Source organism: Rasamsonia emersonii (assembly GCF_000968595.1).
Source record: "Rasamsonia emersonii CBS 393.64 chromosome Unknown ctg1118621760026, whole genome shotgun sequence".
Classification (NCBI taxonomy): Eukaryota; Fungi; Ascomycota; class Eurotiomycetes; order Eurotiales; family Trichocomaceae; genus Rasamsonia; species Rasamsonia emersonii.
The window spans coordinates 79,461-96,033 of record NW_013563261.1 but is presented as its reverse complement, the minus strand read 5'-3'; the positions used below and the strand labels follow the sequence as shown (position 1 = coordinate 96,033).

General features: G+C 52.8%; 7 protein-coding genes across 7 annotated transcripts; 3 read left to right on the top strand and 4 right to left on the bottom strand.

Moving 5' to 3' along the window:
- T310_2419 (uncharacterized protein) lies at positions 1–961 on the top strand (the record flags this gene model as incomplete). Its single annotated transcript, XM_013474738.1, has 2 exons — positions 1–867; positions 923–961. Coding segments are annotated over 2 exons (906 nt in total), but the record flags the coding sequence as incomplete, so codon positions are not given.
- Positions 962–1,753: 792 nt separating this feature from the next.
- Positions 1,754–2,164, bottom strand: T310_2418 (uncharacterized protein; the record flags this gene model as incomplete). The annotated part of the gene is made up of 1 exon (XM_013474737.1): positions 1,754–2,164. The coding sequence occupies one exon, from the start codon at positions 2,162–2,164 to the stop codon at positions 1,754–1,756; it is 411 nt and encodes a 136-aa protein (XP_013330191.1).
- A 320-nt stretch (positions 2,165–2,484) lies between these two features.
- Positions 2,485–3,783, top strand: T310_2417 (uncharacterized protein; the record flags this gene model as incomplete). The annotated part of the gene is made up of 5 exons (XM_013474736.1): positions 2,485–2,497; positions 2,594–2,610; positions 2,656–2,689; positions 2,730–3,189; positions 3,231–3,783. The coding sequence occupies 5 exons, from the start codon at positions 2,485–2,487 to the stop codon at positions 3,781–3,783; spliced, it is 1,077 nt and encodes a 358-aa protein (XP_013330190.1).
- An 858-nt stretch (positions 3,784–4,641) lies between these two features.
- T310_2416 (Delta(14)-sterol reductase) lies at positions 4,642–6,242 on the bottom strand (the record flags this gene model as incomplete). Its single annotated transcript, XM_013474735.1, has 3 exons — positions 4,642–5,750; positions 5,810–6,114; positions 6,166–6,242. The coding sequence occupies 3 exons, from the start codon at positions 6,240–6,242 to the stop codon at positions 4,642–4,644; spliced, it is 1,491 nt and encodes a 496-aa protein (XP_013330189.1).
- A 1,142-nt stretch (positions 6,243–7,384) lies between these two features.
- T310_2415 (Vacuolar sorting receptor (Mrl1)) lies at positions 7,385–8,053 on the top strand (the record flags this gene model as incomplete). Its single annotated transcript, XM_013474734.1, has 3 exons — positions 7,385–7,551; positions 7,607–7,733; positions 7,841–8,053. The coding sequence occupies 3 exons, from the start codon at positions 7,385–7,387 to the stop codon at positions 8,051–8,053; spliced, it is 507 nt and encodes a 168-aa protein (XP_013330188.1).
- A 1,341-nt stretch (positions 8,054–9,394) lies between these two features.
- T310_2414 (C6 transcription factor) lies at positions 9,395–12,496 on the bottom strand (the record flags this gene model as incomplete). Its single annotated transcript, XM_013474733.1, has 1 exon — positions 9,395–12,496. One exon carries the CDS (start codon positions 12,494–12,496, stop codon positions 9,395–9,397), a length of 3,102 nt encoding a protein of 1,033 aa, XP_013330187.1.
- Positions 12,497–13,416: 920 nt separating this feature from the next.
- T310_2413 (uncharacterized protein) lies at positions 13,417–16,142 on the bottom strand (the record flags this gene model as incomplete). The annotated part of the gene is made up of 8 exons (XM_013474732.1): positions 13,417–13,537; positions 13,620–13,783; positions 13,925–14,215; positions 14,254–14,772; positions 14,846–14,935; positions 15,228–15,312; positions 15,374–15,455; positions 15,545–16,142. The coding sequence occupies 8 exons, from the start codon at positions 16,140–16,142 to the stop codon at positions 13,417–13,419; spliced, it is 1,950 nt and encodes a 649-aa protein (XP_013330186.1).
- Positions 16,143–16,573: the final 431 nt, after the last annotated feature.

The window sequence follows — 16,573 nt, the reverse complement described above, 5'->3', positions numbered from 1 at the left end:
CTCTTGAACAACGCCAACGCCCTATTGACACCAGACTTTGTTAAGGACACCCAGTCTCTGATCACACAAGTGGCGCCTGTTCTGAATGAGCTGAAGCCACTCCTCAGCACCCAGACGATCAATGAGCTTGAAGGACTTTTGAACAACGCCAACTCCCTGTTGACGCCTGATTTCGTGAACAAGACGAAGGGCTTGATCGATGAAGCTGCACCAATCCTCTCGGTTGTCCAGCCGCTGTTGACAGCCCAGAGCATTGGTGAAATTGGCAGCCTGCTGTCCAATGCCAACCAGCTGTTGACTCCAGACTTCGTCAAGGACACCAAGGGCTTGATCACTGCTGTCGGTCCAGTCCTTGATGAAATCAAACCGCTTTTGACCCCGCAGACTTTCAGCGAGCTGCAAAGCCTGCTTAACAATGCCAATGACCTGTTGACGGCTCAATTCGTCAATGAGACGAAGAGCCTGATCAACGACGCTGGACCAATCCTGGGTGAGGTCAAGCCATTGTTGACGACCCAGAACATCCAGGATATTGAAGATCTCTTGACCAATGCCCACAACCTCCTGACGCCAGAATTCGTCAAGGACACCCAGGGATTGATCACTGCCGTGGGCCCTGTCCTTGGTGAAGTCGGACCGTTGTTAACGCCAAAGACCCTCGCGGACATTCAATACCTCCTGGGCAATGCAACGAACCTGCTCACGCCCGCTTTCGTCAACGAGACAACAGATCTTATCGGCGAAGTATCCCCAGTGGTCACACCGTCTCTTCTCGCTCAAGTCGGCGACCTTCTGAACAACGCCAATGGATTGTTGACGCCGCAATTCGTTAACGAGACGCAGACAATTATTGGTGACGCCGCTGATGTAAGAGCCCTTAAAGACATTGTTTTCTGAAAGGAATATGCTAACATTTGTCTAGCTGTTGCCATTGTTGGTGAAAGTTTTGGGCTCCCTCTAAAGGGGTAATAATTTCCTTTTTCTTTCATGAAGTACTTGACGATCTCGTGTGGTATTCATGAGTGATGAAGAACCCGAGATATATGCGAAAACGACGATGATGTCGAGTATTCCGAAGTCATGAATGCTCATGTCATTTTGGTAGCTATTAATATGCATAATGATTAATGTGAACTTATCTATACAATGATGCGTTCCGTAGTATGTAGCTAAACCTGTGTTGCCCCCGTGACGAGAGATCAACTAAGTAGATCTTATGTCGATAATGGATCGTATCAAGCTGTGAAGGCACCGTAAACCAATCTCTGGGATAAAACCACCCTGTCATAAACAGGAAGCAGCTAATCTCGTATGTAGCTGCATCGATCTTCGATAGTATCGTTTCCAGGTGACTTGATCATAACGAATATGGCGAGAGTAGCGAGAGGGAACAGGGAAACTATCCCACTCGTTTCGGTGTGTATGACATCTGTCCAATTCGCAAATACACCTCTCGACGCATCCTCCTGTTAGAGACCAGAAGCATCAGGCGTCACTTCGGTCACCAGATAAGTTCATCAGGAAGATAAATTAAGAGGTATCGGACAGATGACACGAGCAGGTAAGACCAGTGCCTGGCTGACCTCTGCTGTCCGATCTTTGCCGGACAGGTCTCTCCAAACAAGGGACATTAGACGAGCCCCCAGTGTATTGTTAAGGCCGGTCATCAAAGCCCTGCCGTAGCTACTTCGCTTTGTAGAATGAGGAATCGTTGAACCCGTCCAACTAAGCACATAATCCTTCTTTCGGCATATCATGAAGGAACCGAGGCCTTCACTTCTTGGTACTTCGACAGCACCTTGAGTTCCGTATCTCGTTCCTTGATCTTCTTGTCCAAGGCCTTCTGCACTTCGCCGCGTTTGCGTTCCGCGTCCTCGATTCTTTGTTTCACCTCCTTCACGGCTTCCTCCTGCGCTTTGAGTGCCGCAGCGGGTGACGAGTATTCCTTGCGAAGTTGTTCGAGTTGGGGCCGAATCTCAGCGGGGTCGAAAGGTGTGCATGTGACCGGATTGTATCGATGCGAGGGCAACGGTTCGCCAGGGACTTTGATTTCCGGAAGAAGGGGATGGATCGGAGTTGTGCGAATTGACGATGTGAGGGGCACCGGTTCAGTTGTGTGAGGAGAGCCGGGTTCCGAGGGAGGTGAGAGAGGTAGCTGGCTCATTTTGATGGTGCAGAAGAATAAGGAGCGCCGTTTAATACGATCGTGTACAAGTGTCTATCCTCTTGGGACAGTAATTTCCTTGATAAGTTACGGAGGTTGAACCTGCTGGTGGCCAACACCTCGGGATCCGGAGATTTCCTGGAGGCGGTGAGTTTCTGCCGGACAATCAGGTGTCACCGCCCAGGAACTCTATGACCGCGTGATGCTACTGTTGCGAGCATGAGACCTAGTTGGAATGCTGTGCTCTTTGCCTAAACCGGTACATTCAAGGAAAATAGAGGAGAAACTAACTGCCATTGATTTGATGTGATCCTGTCATCATGCAGGCTTTCGGTACGTCTCCCGAAGTCTTCTTTTAAGGATGCCCCCCTGCGCCCGACGGAATGTCAATAGGAATATACCCAATTCACTAACAGAAGACTTTCACAGTTCCGAAAAATAGAAGAGTAAGTGCTGATTTTTTTCATATCTGGTATGATATGCTGACGCAGAGGAAACCAGCCGAGATTCGAACTCAAATTAAGGGTGAGTTCTAAGTCACAGCGATCGACTCGATGATTTGCAGCACACGAGCTAACATCCACCTGTCTCCTTCAGATTATCGATCTCAACAACATTCCTCTGGTCGTCGGAACCTCGTATGTCAAATGGCATCTACCTTCGTCTACCTCTGCGGAACATCGCGGGCACACGGACAGAGCCCTCATCCAGGATCACCGGGCGTCTTGGGAGTATGAGAAGGTCCTAACAGTCCGGCTTACTATCGACCGAAACCACATGCTGCAAGAATGCGATATATTCTTCGAAGTATTTCAGGAATTTTCGTCCGGAAGTCGTGGCGACCGTATCACCCTGGGGAACGTCAAATTGAATCTGGCTGAATATGTGGACAAGAGCGATAACGAGGAGGGTATCACGAGGCGATACTTAATGCAAGACAGCAAAATCAATAGCACCCTCAAAATAGGGATATTGATGCACCAGGTTGACGGAGATAAGAACTTTGTCACGTCTGTTGACCCGCGGTTCGTGATACATACATAGCCTGTGGCTAACTTCGCAGCAGGCCGCCCCTTAAGACACCAATGGTGTTTGGTGGAATCGCAGGCATTATGACATCAGAACACGGGGACCCTGATGACCTCGGTCGGATTCCCTCGGTCAATACCAGTCGCGAAACCGGTGACCTACAAGACATGTATCGCCGTACGCTAGCTGCTTCCTGGACCTGTCGAGACGGAGAGCTGCCACCAGATCAATTGATTGAAGAACTGTTTGCAGGCGGGTCAGGATGGCCAGCTACGGCGCCAAATGCCCGTTCCGGCGGAGATGGAGATGAATCCATATCCATCGCCAGTGACCCTGACTCGAGGACGACGGTTCAAGGGAATAGACTGTCCCCTAACCCCGACAAAAGACCGAAGAGCTCATCCAGCGATCACTCGCGGACAGACAGTAAAGGTGGTGAGGACAGACTTGGCGGAAGAGGAAGCCTGGAACATCAAATGTATGACGGCAACAAGGAGAGAAGATGGCGAAATCGCAGGACCAACCGTGAGGTGTCCGAGTTTGATGTGCGCGGAGACCTCCGAACATGGGAGATATCAGTCAGGGACTGAACTTCTTGTTTTCCTTCATACAAAATAAAAATGGACAATGAGAAAGAAGGCCTTGAAGCCCCATCGACTTCCTTTCCATCTTTCGGGGTTATCCGGGCTCTTTCCAATGCAGAGGTCTCTTATATAACATACGCTGAATCGCAAATACCCCGGCACCGAGCTAGTTCTGCATGAGAAGAACATCAGGGCCTCTTGTCCCATCAAATGATGGCTATTTTCTGGTGAGTTCTGCTTGTTTTGAACAAACAGACCCAGTTTCGTTTTATCGACCACCGACAGAAGGACTAACAAGGCACAGAATCAGCAGGATGGTCTCCTCGACCGACAATCGACAAGACAAAGCCGGGGGAGATGTTCGAACTACCTGAGTAGACCTGCAGGCACGCCACAGCTGTGCGTGTTCGATGGTGCCTAATGAGGGAGATTGCGTCAACTTACGGACCTCTCTCTCCAAGTTTTGCTTGGCTTGAGAGAGGCCGACTAGACCACGCGCCTCAGCTTCTGTTGACAAGTACCTACCTAAGTAGGGATGAGACACAATGAATTATACCTGGGTAATATTGACAGGCCTGTCCTCGAGGTGAAGTTCTTCTTTTAGCATTAATTAAATATTATGTATAATACCACTATATACAGCTGTCATACATGTATTTTGACAACACATTCCCAATAAATGAAGAAAACAAGATGAAGACGTCTGTTTTTGCCTCTTACTCATTTTTATCACCCCCTCGCGTTCAGGTCCGAAGTGTATATATACACTCTTCTAATCGAGTCCCATTCAGGGTCCCGACACAGACAATTTCCTTTTGTTTAATCTCGGGTACGTGCCGGTAGATCTGCTGTGAGCAGATCAGATCAATAGATGCCAGGAATGATGCGACTCCGCACCATCGACGTATATCTGTCCCAGTCGGCGCCATACTTCTTCTTGCACTTCTCTTCATCCCGCCTCTCCCGATGGATGAGCAGAATGCCAAAGTACACGAGGAAGAAGTAGGTGAAGATCATACCCCAGCCACGGACTTCGGGAGTCTGCACAGCACGCCGCACAGTATCCCCCGTTGTGGGATTGATCGTCTCCTGAATGACGTAGCCCGCCACTCCAGTCGGAAGACAATAGGCCCACGACATGATCCAATCGCCGAGGTAATTGATATGGCGAGCGGTACCCCACCAGCCCGATGTGATCAGCTTGGAGCCACTGGCCGTGGTGATGAACTTGAGGTGCTTCACGCGAGGGTCATCTGGATTCGTCCGGAAGCGATTCTTCTGGTTGTTGGCGCTGCGGAAAATATAGTAGCCAATGCCCGAGACTGCCAGCACGATAGCGACGCCACTGGCGCCCAGTTCGAGCGGGAAAACCGCCAGATACCGCGTTTGCGTGGAGTAGATAAATGGCACCCACACCAAATCGCCAAACGCGAGCATGTATCCAAATCCGTCCATGATGATGTCCATGGTGGTCAAAATGGCCGGCTCCATGTAAAGTGCGTCCAGAACATAGAAGGCCTGAAATAGGGTGATGAGGACGATCGAGTCGGTGATGTAGCCATAGGTTCGGTACTGGTGCGCGATGTTCGAGAGATCGAGAAGCACCCAACCGAGCAGACCGGGCCTCATTTCACAGAAGACGCCGATATCGATCGTGCGCGAAACCTCGCTGACAAAAGGGATGGGCAATTTGATGCGAGAATTGAGCTCCCGGCCAATGAAAAAGTCGTACAGAACATTGCCGCTGTGGCCGCCAGGAGCCAATTCACGAAGCTCCGGATTGGGCTGTCCAGGCTCTGGAATCGAGAAGCTTCTCACGTAGACCCAGATGGAGATGACCACAGTGATCAGCAGGTTCGCCGTCAGCACCTGCAGGTAGTTGTCCCAGAGGAAGGTCCAGACCACGAAATCTGCACCGTAGAGATAGGTCCCCGCCGCACAGCCGGCCAGAATCAAGACTGCTGAGAGAAACGCTGCACATCATCCGATATCAGCTGGGCCGAAAGTCACTGGGATCGAACGTCCAACACACCATTGAACTTGTATTTGTGCCGTCCACCGCATGCCAGAACCACGCCCTCCACCTCTTGACCTGGCAGGAATATCTGCATCACGAGACTGAGAAAGTAGTACGCGAGCACCCAGAGGGTAACCTGGGTGTCGTAGAGAGCGCTGATACCCCCCTCGGGCCAACCAATCTCTTGTTTCAGCTTCTCAAGGGACAGGGTCGAAGGATGGAGGAGAGACGGCGCCGGGCATCCTGAGACGTCATTGCAGAAGAAGGCGAAGCAATACACAAGGACGGGGAGACCAAAGACAATGCCAAATGCTCCTATTCTGCAGGCCAGTTAGTTGGACGTCAGCTTAGCGCAATTGCACAACACGTACGGTCCTCCAAACTCATAGCCGCGTTTCTCGGGGACTGGCTGGATAGGCACAGTCGGTTTGTCTTCCTTGGGAGCCATCTTGATGGCTCACAGTCTGTCAAGTTGACAAGTACACCGTATCCTGAAGGCAATCTCAGGCTGGAATGGAGCAGTCGTCACCGTCTCATGCAGGGAAGAAAGAAAGAAAGAATAATGTGGGGCGAGATAAAGAGGACAGCAATAGATGATGTACCCCGTACTATGTTCTAGGCAGAGTTCGGATGTTGGCTTCCCGCATGAGCCCATGCATCGACGAGCTGATCGGGTTTATTTTGCTGGGACGGATCGCGGCGATCTGACACGCGTAGCAGCCGAATCGGGCCCATTCCCGATGGAGCTAGGCCTGCTCCACCCCCGGAAGCCGCCGCGAGGGGCGCGAGGCGCTGATAACCAGCATCTGGCCAGATATACAGATTGCTTTGTGTCCCATTCTGATCGGAGCGCGGGTCACTGCTTGTCGATCTGGGCTGACCGGTGGAATTGTTCCTGATCTTTGGCAGCGTCATTAATACCGCGCACAGCAGCCTGCTTGGAGCTTCTTGGGCCGCGCGGGATCGTTGCAGCCATGCAGCTGCTTACGCGGCCACTCTTTTCCTTTGCTGCCTCCCCTTCCTGTCCTCTGGTGGACTCGTGACGGCTGCAGATTCTTCATCGAAGCCGAAGGATGCGCAGAAGCCGTGTACCGTGCGTTCCCCGACCACTGGCGCCTACTTCGATCTCAATGCGATATCCCTTTCCCCGCCTGAGATGAAAGATGGCCGGAAGGTGCACAAGGACGCTCGGACGGAGAGCTGGCACGCCAGGGGCCATGACTATCCGGCGAATTTCACCATCAACATCTGCGCGCCGGTGATTGAGGATGTGAAGGATGTTGTGGGGGTCGAGAAGTCGAGGTGGCAGAATGTGAGCGCCTTCTACGAGCTCAATGGCAAGATCTATTCAATAGGGTACGCAAGCCGTTCGCAAGCCCAATGGTCGTTGTACTAAACGAGTGCAGAGAGCAGTCTTCGCAGCCAATCTTTCGAGGCCGGAAGCTTGTCTTGAACTACACCAATGGGTCACCCTGTTCCAGCAGGAGCTCTCTGGGGACAAAGTTACTCGACTACGAGGACGACCACCATGACTATAAAACCTCGAAGACTCCCTCTGATTCGAAGGACACACGCACCAAATCGACGATAATGTCGTTTCTTTGCGACCGCGACGCGCCCAGTTCGCAGGCCACCATATCCTTTGTCGGCACGACGGACTCGTGCACATACTTCTTTGAGGTTAGAAGCCCTGCGGCTTGCGGTGGCGTGCCGCCAGCTACAGGAGGTCTGGGGCCAGCTGGTGTTTTTGGCTTGATGTGAGTGTCTTGAGAGATGAGCAGCAGAAATCATATCTGACAAGCTGTTTGCTAGCGTCTTGATCGCCGTTGCGGTCTACATCATTGGAGGCTGTGCGTATCAGCGGACGGTGATGCACCAGCGAGGATGGAGACAATGTCCCAACTACAGCCTGTGGGCGGGAATTTTCAGCTTCATTAGCGTAAGTACCTGACTGTTCGCTGATTTCTGCGATCGCACAACTTCTTCACTTGTATATAGTTTTGGATGACTTCTACACTGAACTTACCGTTTTCTGCAAATATATAGGACTTTGTCATTATCATCTTTTCCTCGCTGACCCGCTGCTTCACTTGGAAACGCGCCTCGATCGGCGGCTACGCTGGTGTCAGTAGCCAACGAGGCGGGGGCCTGATCGGCGCCATCGGAGGCCGGGGCAGAGCAGACCTTCGAGGCAGCCGGCCCGATGTGGACGCAGAAAACCGGCTGATAGATCAACTAGACGAGGAGTGGGAGGATTGATATACATATACGATAGGGGCAGTTTCTGTTTTTTGTGTTTGTTTTTTATCGCGTCTGATCTCATCTGCCTTTTTTTTTTTGATGATATTTACGTCTAGATAGCTAGCCATCTATGTAGACAGACGAATGTATCATGATCTGATTGATTTTCCCTCCGTGTTTGATATATCAACAGTGTAGTACGTATGTATGTATATATATATGCATGCTACCTAGATGAAATAAATCCACTCCCTATTCCACTCCCTATTGACATCAAGTCAGAACTATTCTCGAAACATCATCGATAATATTTAAACAATACCCTAAACATCACAATCGAATCAATCAATCAGTCAAAGTTCTCAAAGCTCTCACTCAGAAGAACGTTACACCAACACCAAAAAAAAAGCCTAAAGACGAAAAAAAAGTTAAAGAAAAAAAAGAAAACAACAACTGCTACCGCAGCTGTTACTTTGTGTACAACATGCATCATCCGCGAATCGAACGCGGGCCTCATCGATGGCAACGATGAATTCTACCACTAGACCAATGATGCCTGTTTGTTGAAGGAGCCGGTGAGGATAGTGTTTTTGTTGGTGTGTGCGGTGTGCAGTTGGTGGGGATCTACTCCTAGGTAGGGTCTAGGGTTGGTCCCACTTTGCTGGTTTAGGACTCCGTACTCCGTATTGGAATTGGAACTATTTTATTTTTTTCTTTTTGGCCAGTTATTCCAAGAAATGAGAGGGTTTGATACAGTAGATGATAGATGGATAGATGCATGGATAGATAGTAGTTAGTATTATTAGTGTGTTGTATACGGAGTACTGCTTTGCCCCCTGGCTACCTGTGTTGCTTCCGTCCAGGGGAAATATATATTTGATTGGCTGGTGACTTATACGATCATACGATCATACGATACGACATGCAATCATACCTGTCACCTGTCACCTGTCACCTGCATGCAAATCACACAAAGATGTACTATTTAATAGCGAAATACCCAATAGAAACAAGCATTATTTATTTATTTATTTGTTTGTCAGACAATGCGTACTGTACTGTACATATATAATCCCATAAATTCCCTCGTCATTTATTTATTTGCTACGTATATGACAATAATACATTTCATTAGTAGATACATACTGTCGTGAGACAAGAAATATAAAAAAAAATACTACAGACGCATGCGCTGACTCCTTGCTCAGCAGCTTCTTTCCCCAGGTAAGCAGGCGGAACACAGAAGTATGGCGCTGGGTATGCGAGCTTAAAAATAAAAAGTGACTATTATATATATAGATCATTCGTCATGGAAGGATTCTGTATGGTGGATCATTGTCCTCGGACATCAGGATGAAATCATGATGGACCTTGTTGGGGCCCTCCCATCCCTGTCAGCCCCATGTCAAACGAATTGATCATGTTTCCCGAGTTGCTAAAACCAGGTCCCTGCATCGGACCCGACTGTGCAGTCGCATCCGTCGCGCCCATCCCCGGATCCAGATTGAACGGCAGAAACCACGCGCTGGGCTGGAAAAACTCGCCCGTGCCGGCCGGCGTGAACGGGTCCGTCCAGAACGAACCGGCAGCGCCGTTCGCAACCTGCCCGTCTACGCCTCCGTTGGGGCCCATCGACATGCCGCTAGGCATCACCGCTGCCGGATCCGCCCCGACGTACGAGCCGTACACAAAGTGTCGGTCCATCTGGGGAATGTGGTCGGGGAAATAAAAGTCCAAGTTGGGTTGACCGAACGATTGAGCGCGGTGGAACAAGTTCGGATCGTTGAACCCTGAAAAATCGGCCGGCGCGTTGGCCATCAGCATATCCATCAAAGGCGGCTCCTGCTGCGGAGGTGCTGGCATCGGCTGTCCAAAATCGGCAGACTGTCGAGGCATTGACGCCGCGTCAGACGGAGAGTCTTTCGATTCCCTCTTGTCGTCCCTTTTCTGCTGCTTGTGTGGCTGCAACGACTTCTGCGAGGGAGACAAGCTGGCGAAGAAATCTTCCACGCTCTGGAGGTCAGGTCGTTGGCCCATCACGGCATCGTCGCCCGTTTCCTTTTTCTTGCTCGGGTCCGGGTCTTCCCAATGCGACCTCGAGACCCCATGAGGATACTTGTCGAACCAATCACCGTACTGGAACATGGGTGGCCCTTGGCCGTTTGGATTGCTCGCCCGAGGACCTTTGATGGCGGCATCGGCAAATTGCCGGTAACGGTCCTTGGCACTTTCGACCATGTAGTGGAACATCCCCCAGTATCGCTTCATCTTGTTGAGATAGCGGTACGTGTGCCGCAGGTCTTCCTTGGATCGCGCCTCCAACTGCGCATTCTTGGAGAAAATCCCCCAGATGTGGACGGTGCTGGCTGAATACGCACAATATCCCGCGAACGGAACCGTCAGAGAATAACCAGACGCACGGTCGATCAGCATGGAGATGTGATGCGCCGCCTCCACCGCCGCCCGTCCCGCATCGCTCAGAAAGGACTTGGGCATGTCCTTCGGGGGCCGCCCTCCCGGAGACAGGGGCACCGCGAACTGATTGAGGAAGAGGATGTTCTGATGGATGATGATGTGCAAGAAGAGGAACTGATTGGCAATCTTCTCCGCGGCATGGTTTTGGAGATTCTCGGGCGTGAATTTGAGGAAGTCTGGCAGGGAGGCGGCAAAATCCTCGATTTCCTTCTTCAGTCGCATGTAGCCCGATTCAGGAGCCCACAGAGGGTACGGGTCCTTCTTCTTGCCACCGAGATTGAGGTAATCCACAATATGGCCCCAGACGACGATGGCTCGGATGATGTAGGCCGACACTCCCATGTTGTCCTTGGGGTTGGAGAGTTGACCTTGGCCCTCAGGAACCGGATTGGGGACGTTCCCGTCCAGGTCTTCCGTCGGCCCGGGAATTTCCATCAAAAAGTGAGACTCTTTCACCGGAAGCTGGATGTGGAGGAACTTCTCATTCCCAATCGGCGGACGCTGGCTGCCCGACGAGTTGTACCGATCCATCAAGAAACAGGCCCACATTGTGCGTCGTCGAATCTCCCGGTCGACGAAGCTCAACTCGGAGGCTTTGCCGTTGGGATCGCGGTCCACCTCTCGATGCAATTGCAGTGCATAGGCCATCCTCAACGCCTGCCCGCCAAACGACCAACTCCGTCCACCGTGACAGGTGCCGAATTCGTGCAGCCCCAGGAGGAGGAAAACGGTGAGGATGGTAATGTTGGGCTCGTCATGGCGGCTCAACGCTATCGCCGCCGCCGGGTTGGCCCAATTCTCGCCTCGCAGAAAGGCCGGCTCGGAGTTCAGCTGCGGATGAGTCGAGAAGCGAGCGGACACTGCACAGACGGCGAGGATCAGGACCGGAGGCACCGTTCCAGCTTTCAACCTCCGCATGAAACTGGGCTTGTGGAGAAGGAGATACGACTGCCCATAAACACATTCGAAAAACACTTCACACAGATGTTCTTGGATTTCCATCGGGGGGAGATACTCGGCTCCCTCCGTCAACAGGCCCGTGGCTTCGAGTGATTTAGCTTCCCGACGCAATGAAAAGGTGTCTTGCGACGGCGGCGGGTTTCGATTGCCACGCGTCCATTCTTCCAATTCCGCCGCAAAAGCCTCGTCTGCCGACCGTTTCTTCTGGTTGGTTTTGGGAGGCTTGGGGGCCTGTCCGGGAGGCGTGGGTTTCACCACGGCCCTCCCGATGGCGGCCATATCTCTCGTCTCGCCGGTGGGGATGAACTTGATCACCCGTTCTTCCATCCGTTTCAAGCGTTTATCCAGCATGGCCATGTAGTCGGTCCGGGGAGCGGCCTTTCGCGTGGTCACCTTGTAGACACATGGGATCCGCGATCGGAAGCAGTGCTTGCAAGCCGGCTTCTCTCCGGAACAACGAATCTTTTTCCTGCGGCAGGCGATGCAGGCCAGCGGCAGTCGCTTCCTCTCCTTGCCCGCCTTGGTCTTCAACTCACTCCATGGCGGCTTTTCCTTCTCGACCGTCTGGTTTGCGGCTTTGTTCCCGCCATCTGGATCGTTCTCCTTGGGTTCCGGCACGGCGTCCACACCAGTCGGATACGAAGGCTGGTCGCCGACCGGGGGGGCATTGGCTTGTTCCCGCGCGCCTGTCTGGCTCAGGGCGTTGAGGTCGTCCCAGATCCTGGCGGACTGGTCCTGGGTGGACGGCGCGGCAGAGGACTCGGATTCAGGCGGCATCAGGACGGGCCCGGAGAGTCGAGTCGCATCAGACGAAGAAGCGTCAATCGCATAGGGCGACGCATCGCTCGCGCCAGTCGGGCTCGGGAAGGAATCGAGGATGGGATTGCAGCGAAAGGCGCGCGGCTGCGCGGCCGGATCGGGGAGCAGAGGACGGTCGTAACTGGAAAAAGGTGAGGGCGTCGGCGAGTATGGGGAACCGAGGTGTGGCGGCTTGGCGTGCAGTTGCCCTGGGCCGGAGTCGGCCATCCTAGCAGAGACAAGTCGTCACGCCGTGCTGGCCGACATGGGGCTGTACGATCGTGTTAGTATTATTAGCAGCACTCGCATTCGAGAGCAGGAGTGAAATAGGAGCGAAGAATCGACGACGGACGCAGCCCAGCTGGCTTTGGCACAGTCACGAGGAGCTGGTCAATGCCCGAGTGCCTGCAGCCGTCAGACCCGAATCCAGCCCATGCAGCTCTGACTATGAGGGCAGCTCGTAACTCTAACTGCGTAGCCCCTAACTCGACTTCTTTTTGCGGACTAAGACTGCAGAGTGCTCTGCGAATCCTCCTGCAAGCTCAAAGATGGGCCCAGCGAGACGAGGCTCGGAGCCTCACCGACTTGCTGGACCCTTCACTAAGGCATCGTGATCGACCCGCTAAGCCCAAAGCATGCGATGACGAGCAGCGAGCCCAGCCAGAGGGCTCTAATAGTAATCCTCAAGCGCTGCGATGGGACCTCTGGGACTGTGGGGGTGGCTCGCTGGCTCTCGGCCGACTGTCCAGATTCGTCGAACCGCAACTTTCTCCCAAGGAACCAAACGCGCATCCCAAAAAATCCTGCAGCCAAGGTTCTGGCCCCTCACTGCAGAGCGAATCACTGCCACAGTGCTACCTCCCGTCGTATAGAAGACAAGCGGGGACCGTTCTCCAAATGCGGAGACGTGAAGTTGGCTGCCAGTGGCGTCGCCAGCCAATCGTTAATAATCCTAGGATTGGTGAAGAATTAGGCAACCAAGAACGTTGACCAGAGGAAGCACATCAGACCAAGCTCTGCAGAAGATGAGAGAATAATAATGTTAGGGAGGTCCCTCGTACGGAGTGCGGAGTAGGATTTTGAAACAGCGAATCAGCAGCTCTGTCTCACCTGGGGTCTCCGTACAGGGATTAAAACAATCCACTGTATCAACCGCAATAAGGTAGATAGATTGAAAGTGCGGAGTATGAGACTAGAATAACTCGAGACAGCCTTGTCTCAAGTCCCTGACGATCTGAGGTCGACCTCTCCTGGATGGCGGTGATCTTCCTATCGACTAATATAATAGCTACGTGGAACAAATCAATTAACCTGATCTTAGCCTCGATCTTCAAGACAGTAAATAACTTACTTCAGCTGGGTTATCTCCATTATCTCCGCATTAGACCCATCCGGTATATCGTCTTCGACCATTTTCAACGCCTCGTTTAACCAAAAAGAATAAACGAGATCCTCTGCGCATCGCCCCCATGAGCAGCAACCGTCATATAGATGATCTGGGCGCCTTAATTCCTCCTATCTCCGAAATTGATTCATTGTGTCCGCGATGTGGGAATACTATATAGCTTGCTGCTGCTTGCGATGTCTGGACGTCAATCCTGGTTGACAAACAGCAGAATCAATTCGATATCTGTGACGTATAGTTGAACAACTTACTGGGATTCCTGTTATACAGCAATGGCTTCGAAACAGATCATCACCCTCATTACCGGTAATATGTCCGAAATAGCAAGATTCATCGTCGATTCGCTGACGCCTCTCAGGCGCCAACCAAGGAGTCGGCTTCGAGGCGGCCAAAAACCTCGTGCTCAGCTCCGCCTCGTACCACGTGCTCCTCGGCAGTCGAGATCCCGAACGAGGCGCCAAAGTCGTCTCGGACCTGCAGTCGCTCCCCGCCATCAAGGGCACCGTCGCCGCGATCCAGATCGACGTGACCCGACGACCAGTCTGTCGACGCAGCGGCCCAGCACGTCGCCGCGACCTACGGCCGGCTCGACGTCCTGGTGAACAACGCCGGCATCTTCAGCCGCAACCCCAGCATGCGCGACGACCTCCGCGAGACGCTGGCCGTGAACACGGTCGGCCCCGTTAGCGTCACAGAGGCCTTCCTCCCGCTGCTGCGGGCCTCGGACGCCCCGCGTCTGCTCCGCTCGAGCGTGAGCTCCATCACGTACGCGGCGGACCCGAAGTCCCCTTACTATCGCCCCGAGGGCACGACGTACCGGGCCAGCAAGGTGGCGCTGAACATGATCATGGCGCAGTACTGGCATCGCCTGCAGAAGGAGGAAGAGGAGGGCGGCAACAAGAAGTTCAAGGTCTTCGGGGTCGATCCTGGCTTGAATGCGACGAATCTGTCGGGCGATCCGCAGGCGCTCCGGAACGGAGGAGCCCAGGAGCCCCATGTGGGCGGGGGGATTATTGCCTTTGTCGTCAAGGGCGAGAGAGATGCAGATGTGGGCAAGGTTTGCCGTGCGCATGATGTGTTGGTCTGGTAGACAGATACGCTGGTGTCGATGTAGTATTATGTCGACTACGTGGTTCAGGATCGCAATTGCGGTATGAATTTGAAACACTCACAGGCAATCGAAAGATATAGGTATTCAGTTGAACAGCTATCCGGAATACAACTGCGGGTCTCTTTCTTTCATTCCTCCCAGCCAGACATAACTGTATTTCAAGTTCTTCCCAGACATTATTTACAACAAACAATCCATCCGAACAACGTTTCGCAAATCAACAGCATCAATCATTTCTTTTCCCTCCTTTTCTTTCATCACTCTATACTCGTTTTGCATCAACAACTGTTCATCCTATACTGGGATATTTTCAGAAGCAGGTCATGACAACCATACGGCTGACCTGGCATATATATTATGCGTGATGTCCCCGCGCAGTTCATTTTGGGCATGAATAGGGGGTTTCTGCCCGTTTATGCGGACTTTGGTCGACCAGGCCTCACGCGCGGCGCAGCGGATTCCAAAGCGAAGACAATCTCCTCGCCAAGGACGTACATCATATAAGCGGGAAACACGAGCCAGGCACCGCTGTTCAAACGTCAGTTGACCTATCGAACGGCATATAAGAGTGCAAAGAAGCACCACCTACTTCGGTATGATCCAATACAATATCAAAGTGCCAATGGGGTTGTGCCCGATGTTGTCAAAGCCTGAAAAAGCCTCATTCAACCCTGTTGCAGTCAGTCAGCACTTTCGCGCTGGGAGACGAAATCGACAACTCCAGCGATCGCAATTGACACGCTGCGCGGAGCGTACTTACAGTAGAGAACCGTCTTGCTAAACGTAGCGACGCTCCCGCTGAAAGCGACCAGCAGGGCGACGGCGCCAATCCGACCCACGACGACCTTCTCATCCAGCAAAAACCACGACAAGCCCTTGCGGACTTTCTTCTGGGACGCGCGACCTCCGGTCGTCACCGTCGCGCCGTACCGATAGATGACCGCCAGGTAGAAGACGTAGCACGCCGTCTCCAGCAGGTTGAGCACCGTCTGGGCGGCGGTGAAGCCGTTGCGCGCGTTGAAGGCCGGCCAGCCGTAGATGTAGTCGATGGTGCCGTACAGCGCGTACGGCGTCCAGATGGGCGAGTGCCACTTGCCGCCGGGCATGCTGTGCGGGCGCAGCAGCACGTAGCCCGCGTCCCAGAGGACCAGCGGCACGGACACGAGGAGCCAGATGGTCACCGCGGCGGACGGCGTGTGCACCCATTTTCGACTCGTGCCGCTGGTCGTCGGACTCGTCGCAGCGGTTGTCGGCGAGGGTTTCACAGCCGCCGCGGCAGCGTTGTTGTCGGGCGTCGACGCGGATGACGGCGTCGGCGGAGGAGGGAAATCACGGGGATGGTGTCGCGTGGAGACCATCGTGTCGTAGGACAGAAAACAAAACAAGGAATTTCGGGGGAGGGGAATATTTATTATCGCACAACTGCAAGATGGAGATAGAAAGGAAAATTATTTCTAAGTATGCATATTACAGAGTAATTATTTTAGTTCCTCCTACATTCTCGTCGAGTCGCGCCTGATGATGAATGACGGCGGGGGGCGACCGCGGTGGCTGCATTGGCCGCGTCGGGCTTGGTGACGTCGCTCCCATTCCTTTGTATGGGGGATCGCCTCCGGCCTTAACTAAGGTACTACTCCATATTACTACTAAGCTGAGTTAAGCTCGAATCCTGCTGAGACTAATCTCACCCCTCGAATTACCTATTTTGGTAGATACCTACAGTTCCTATTGCCAAACAGTCATGTAGCAGCGGTTGGGACGCGTCGGAGTCGTGGCCGGGTGGGTGGTT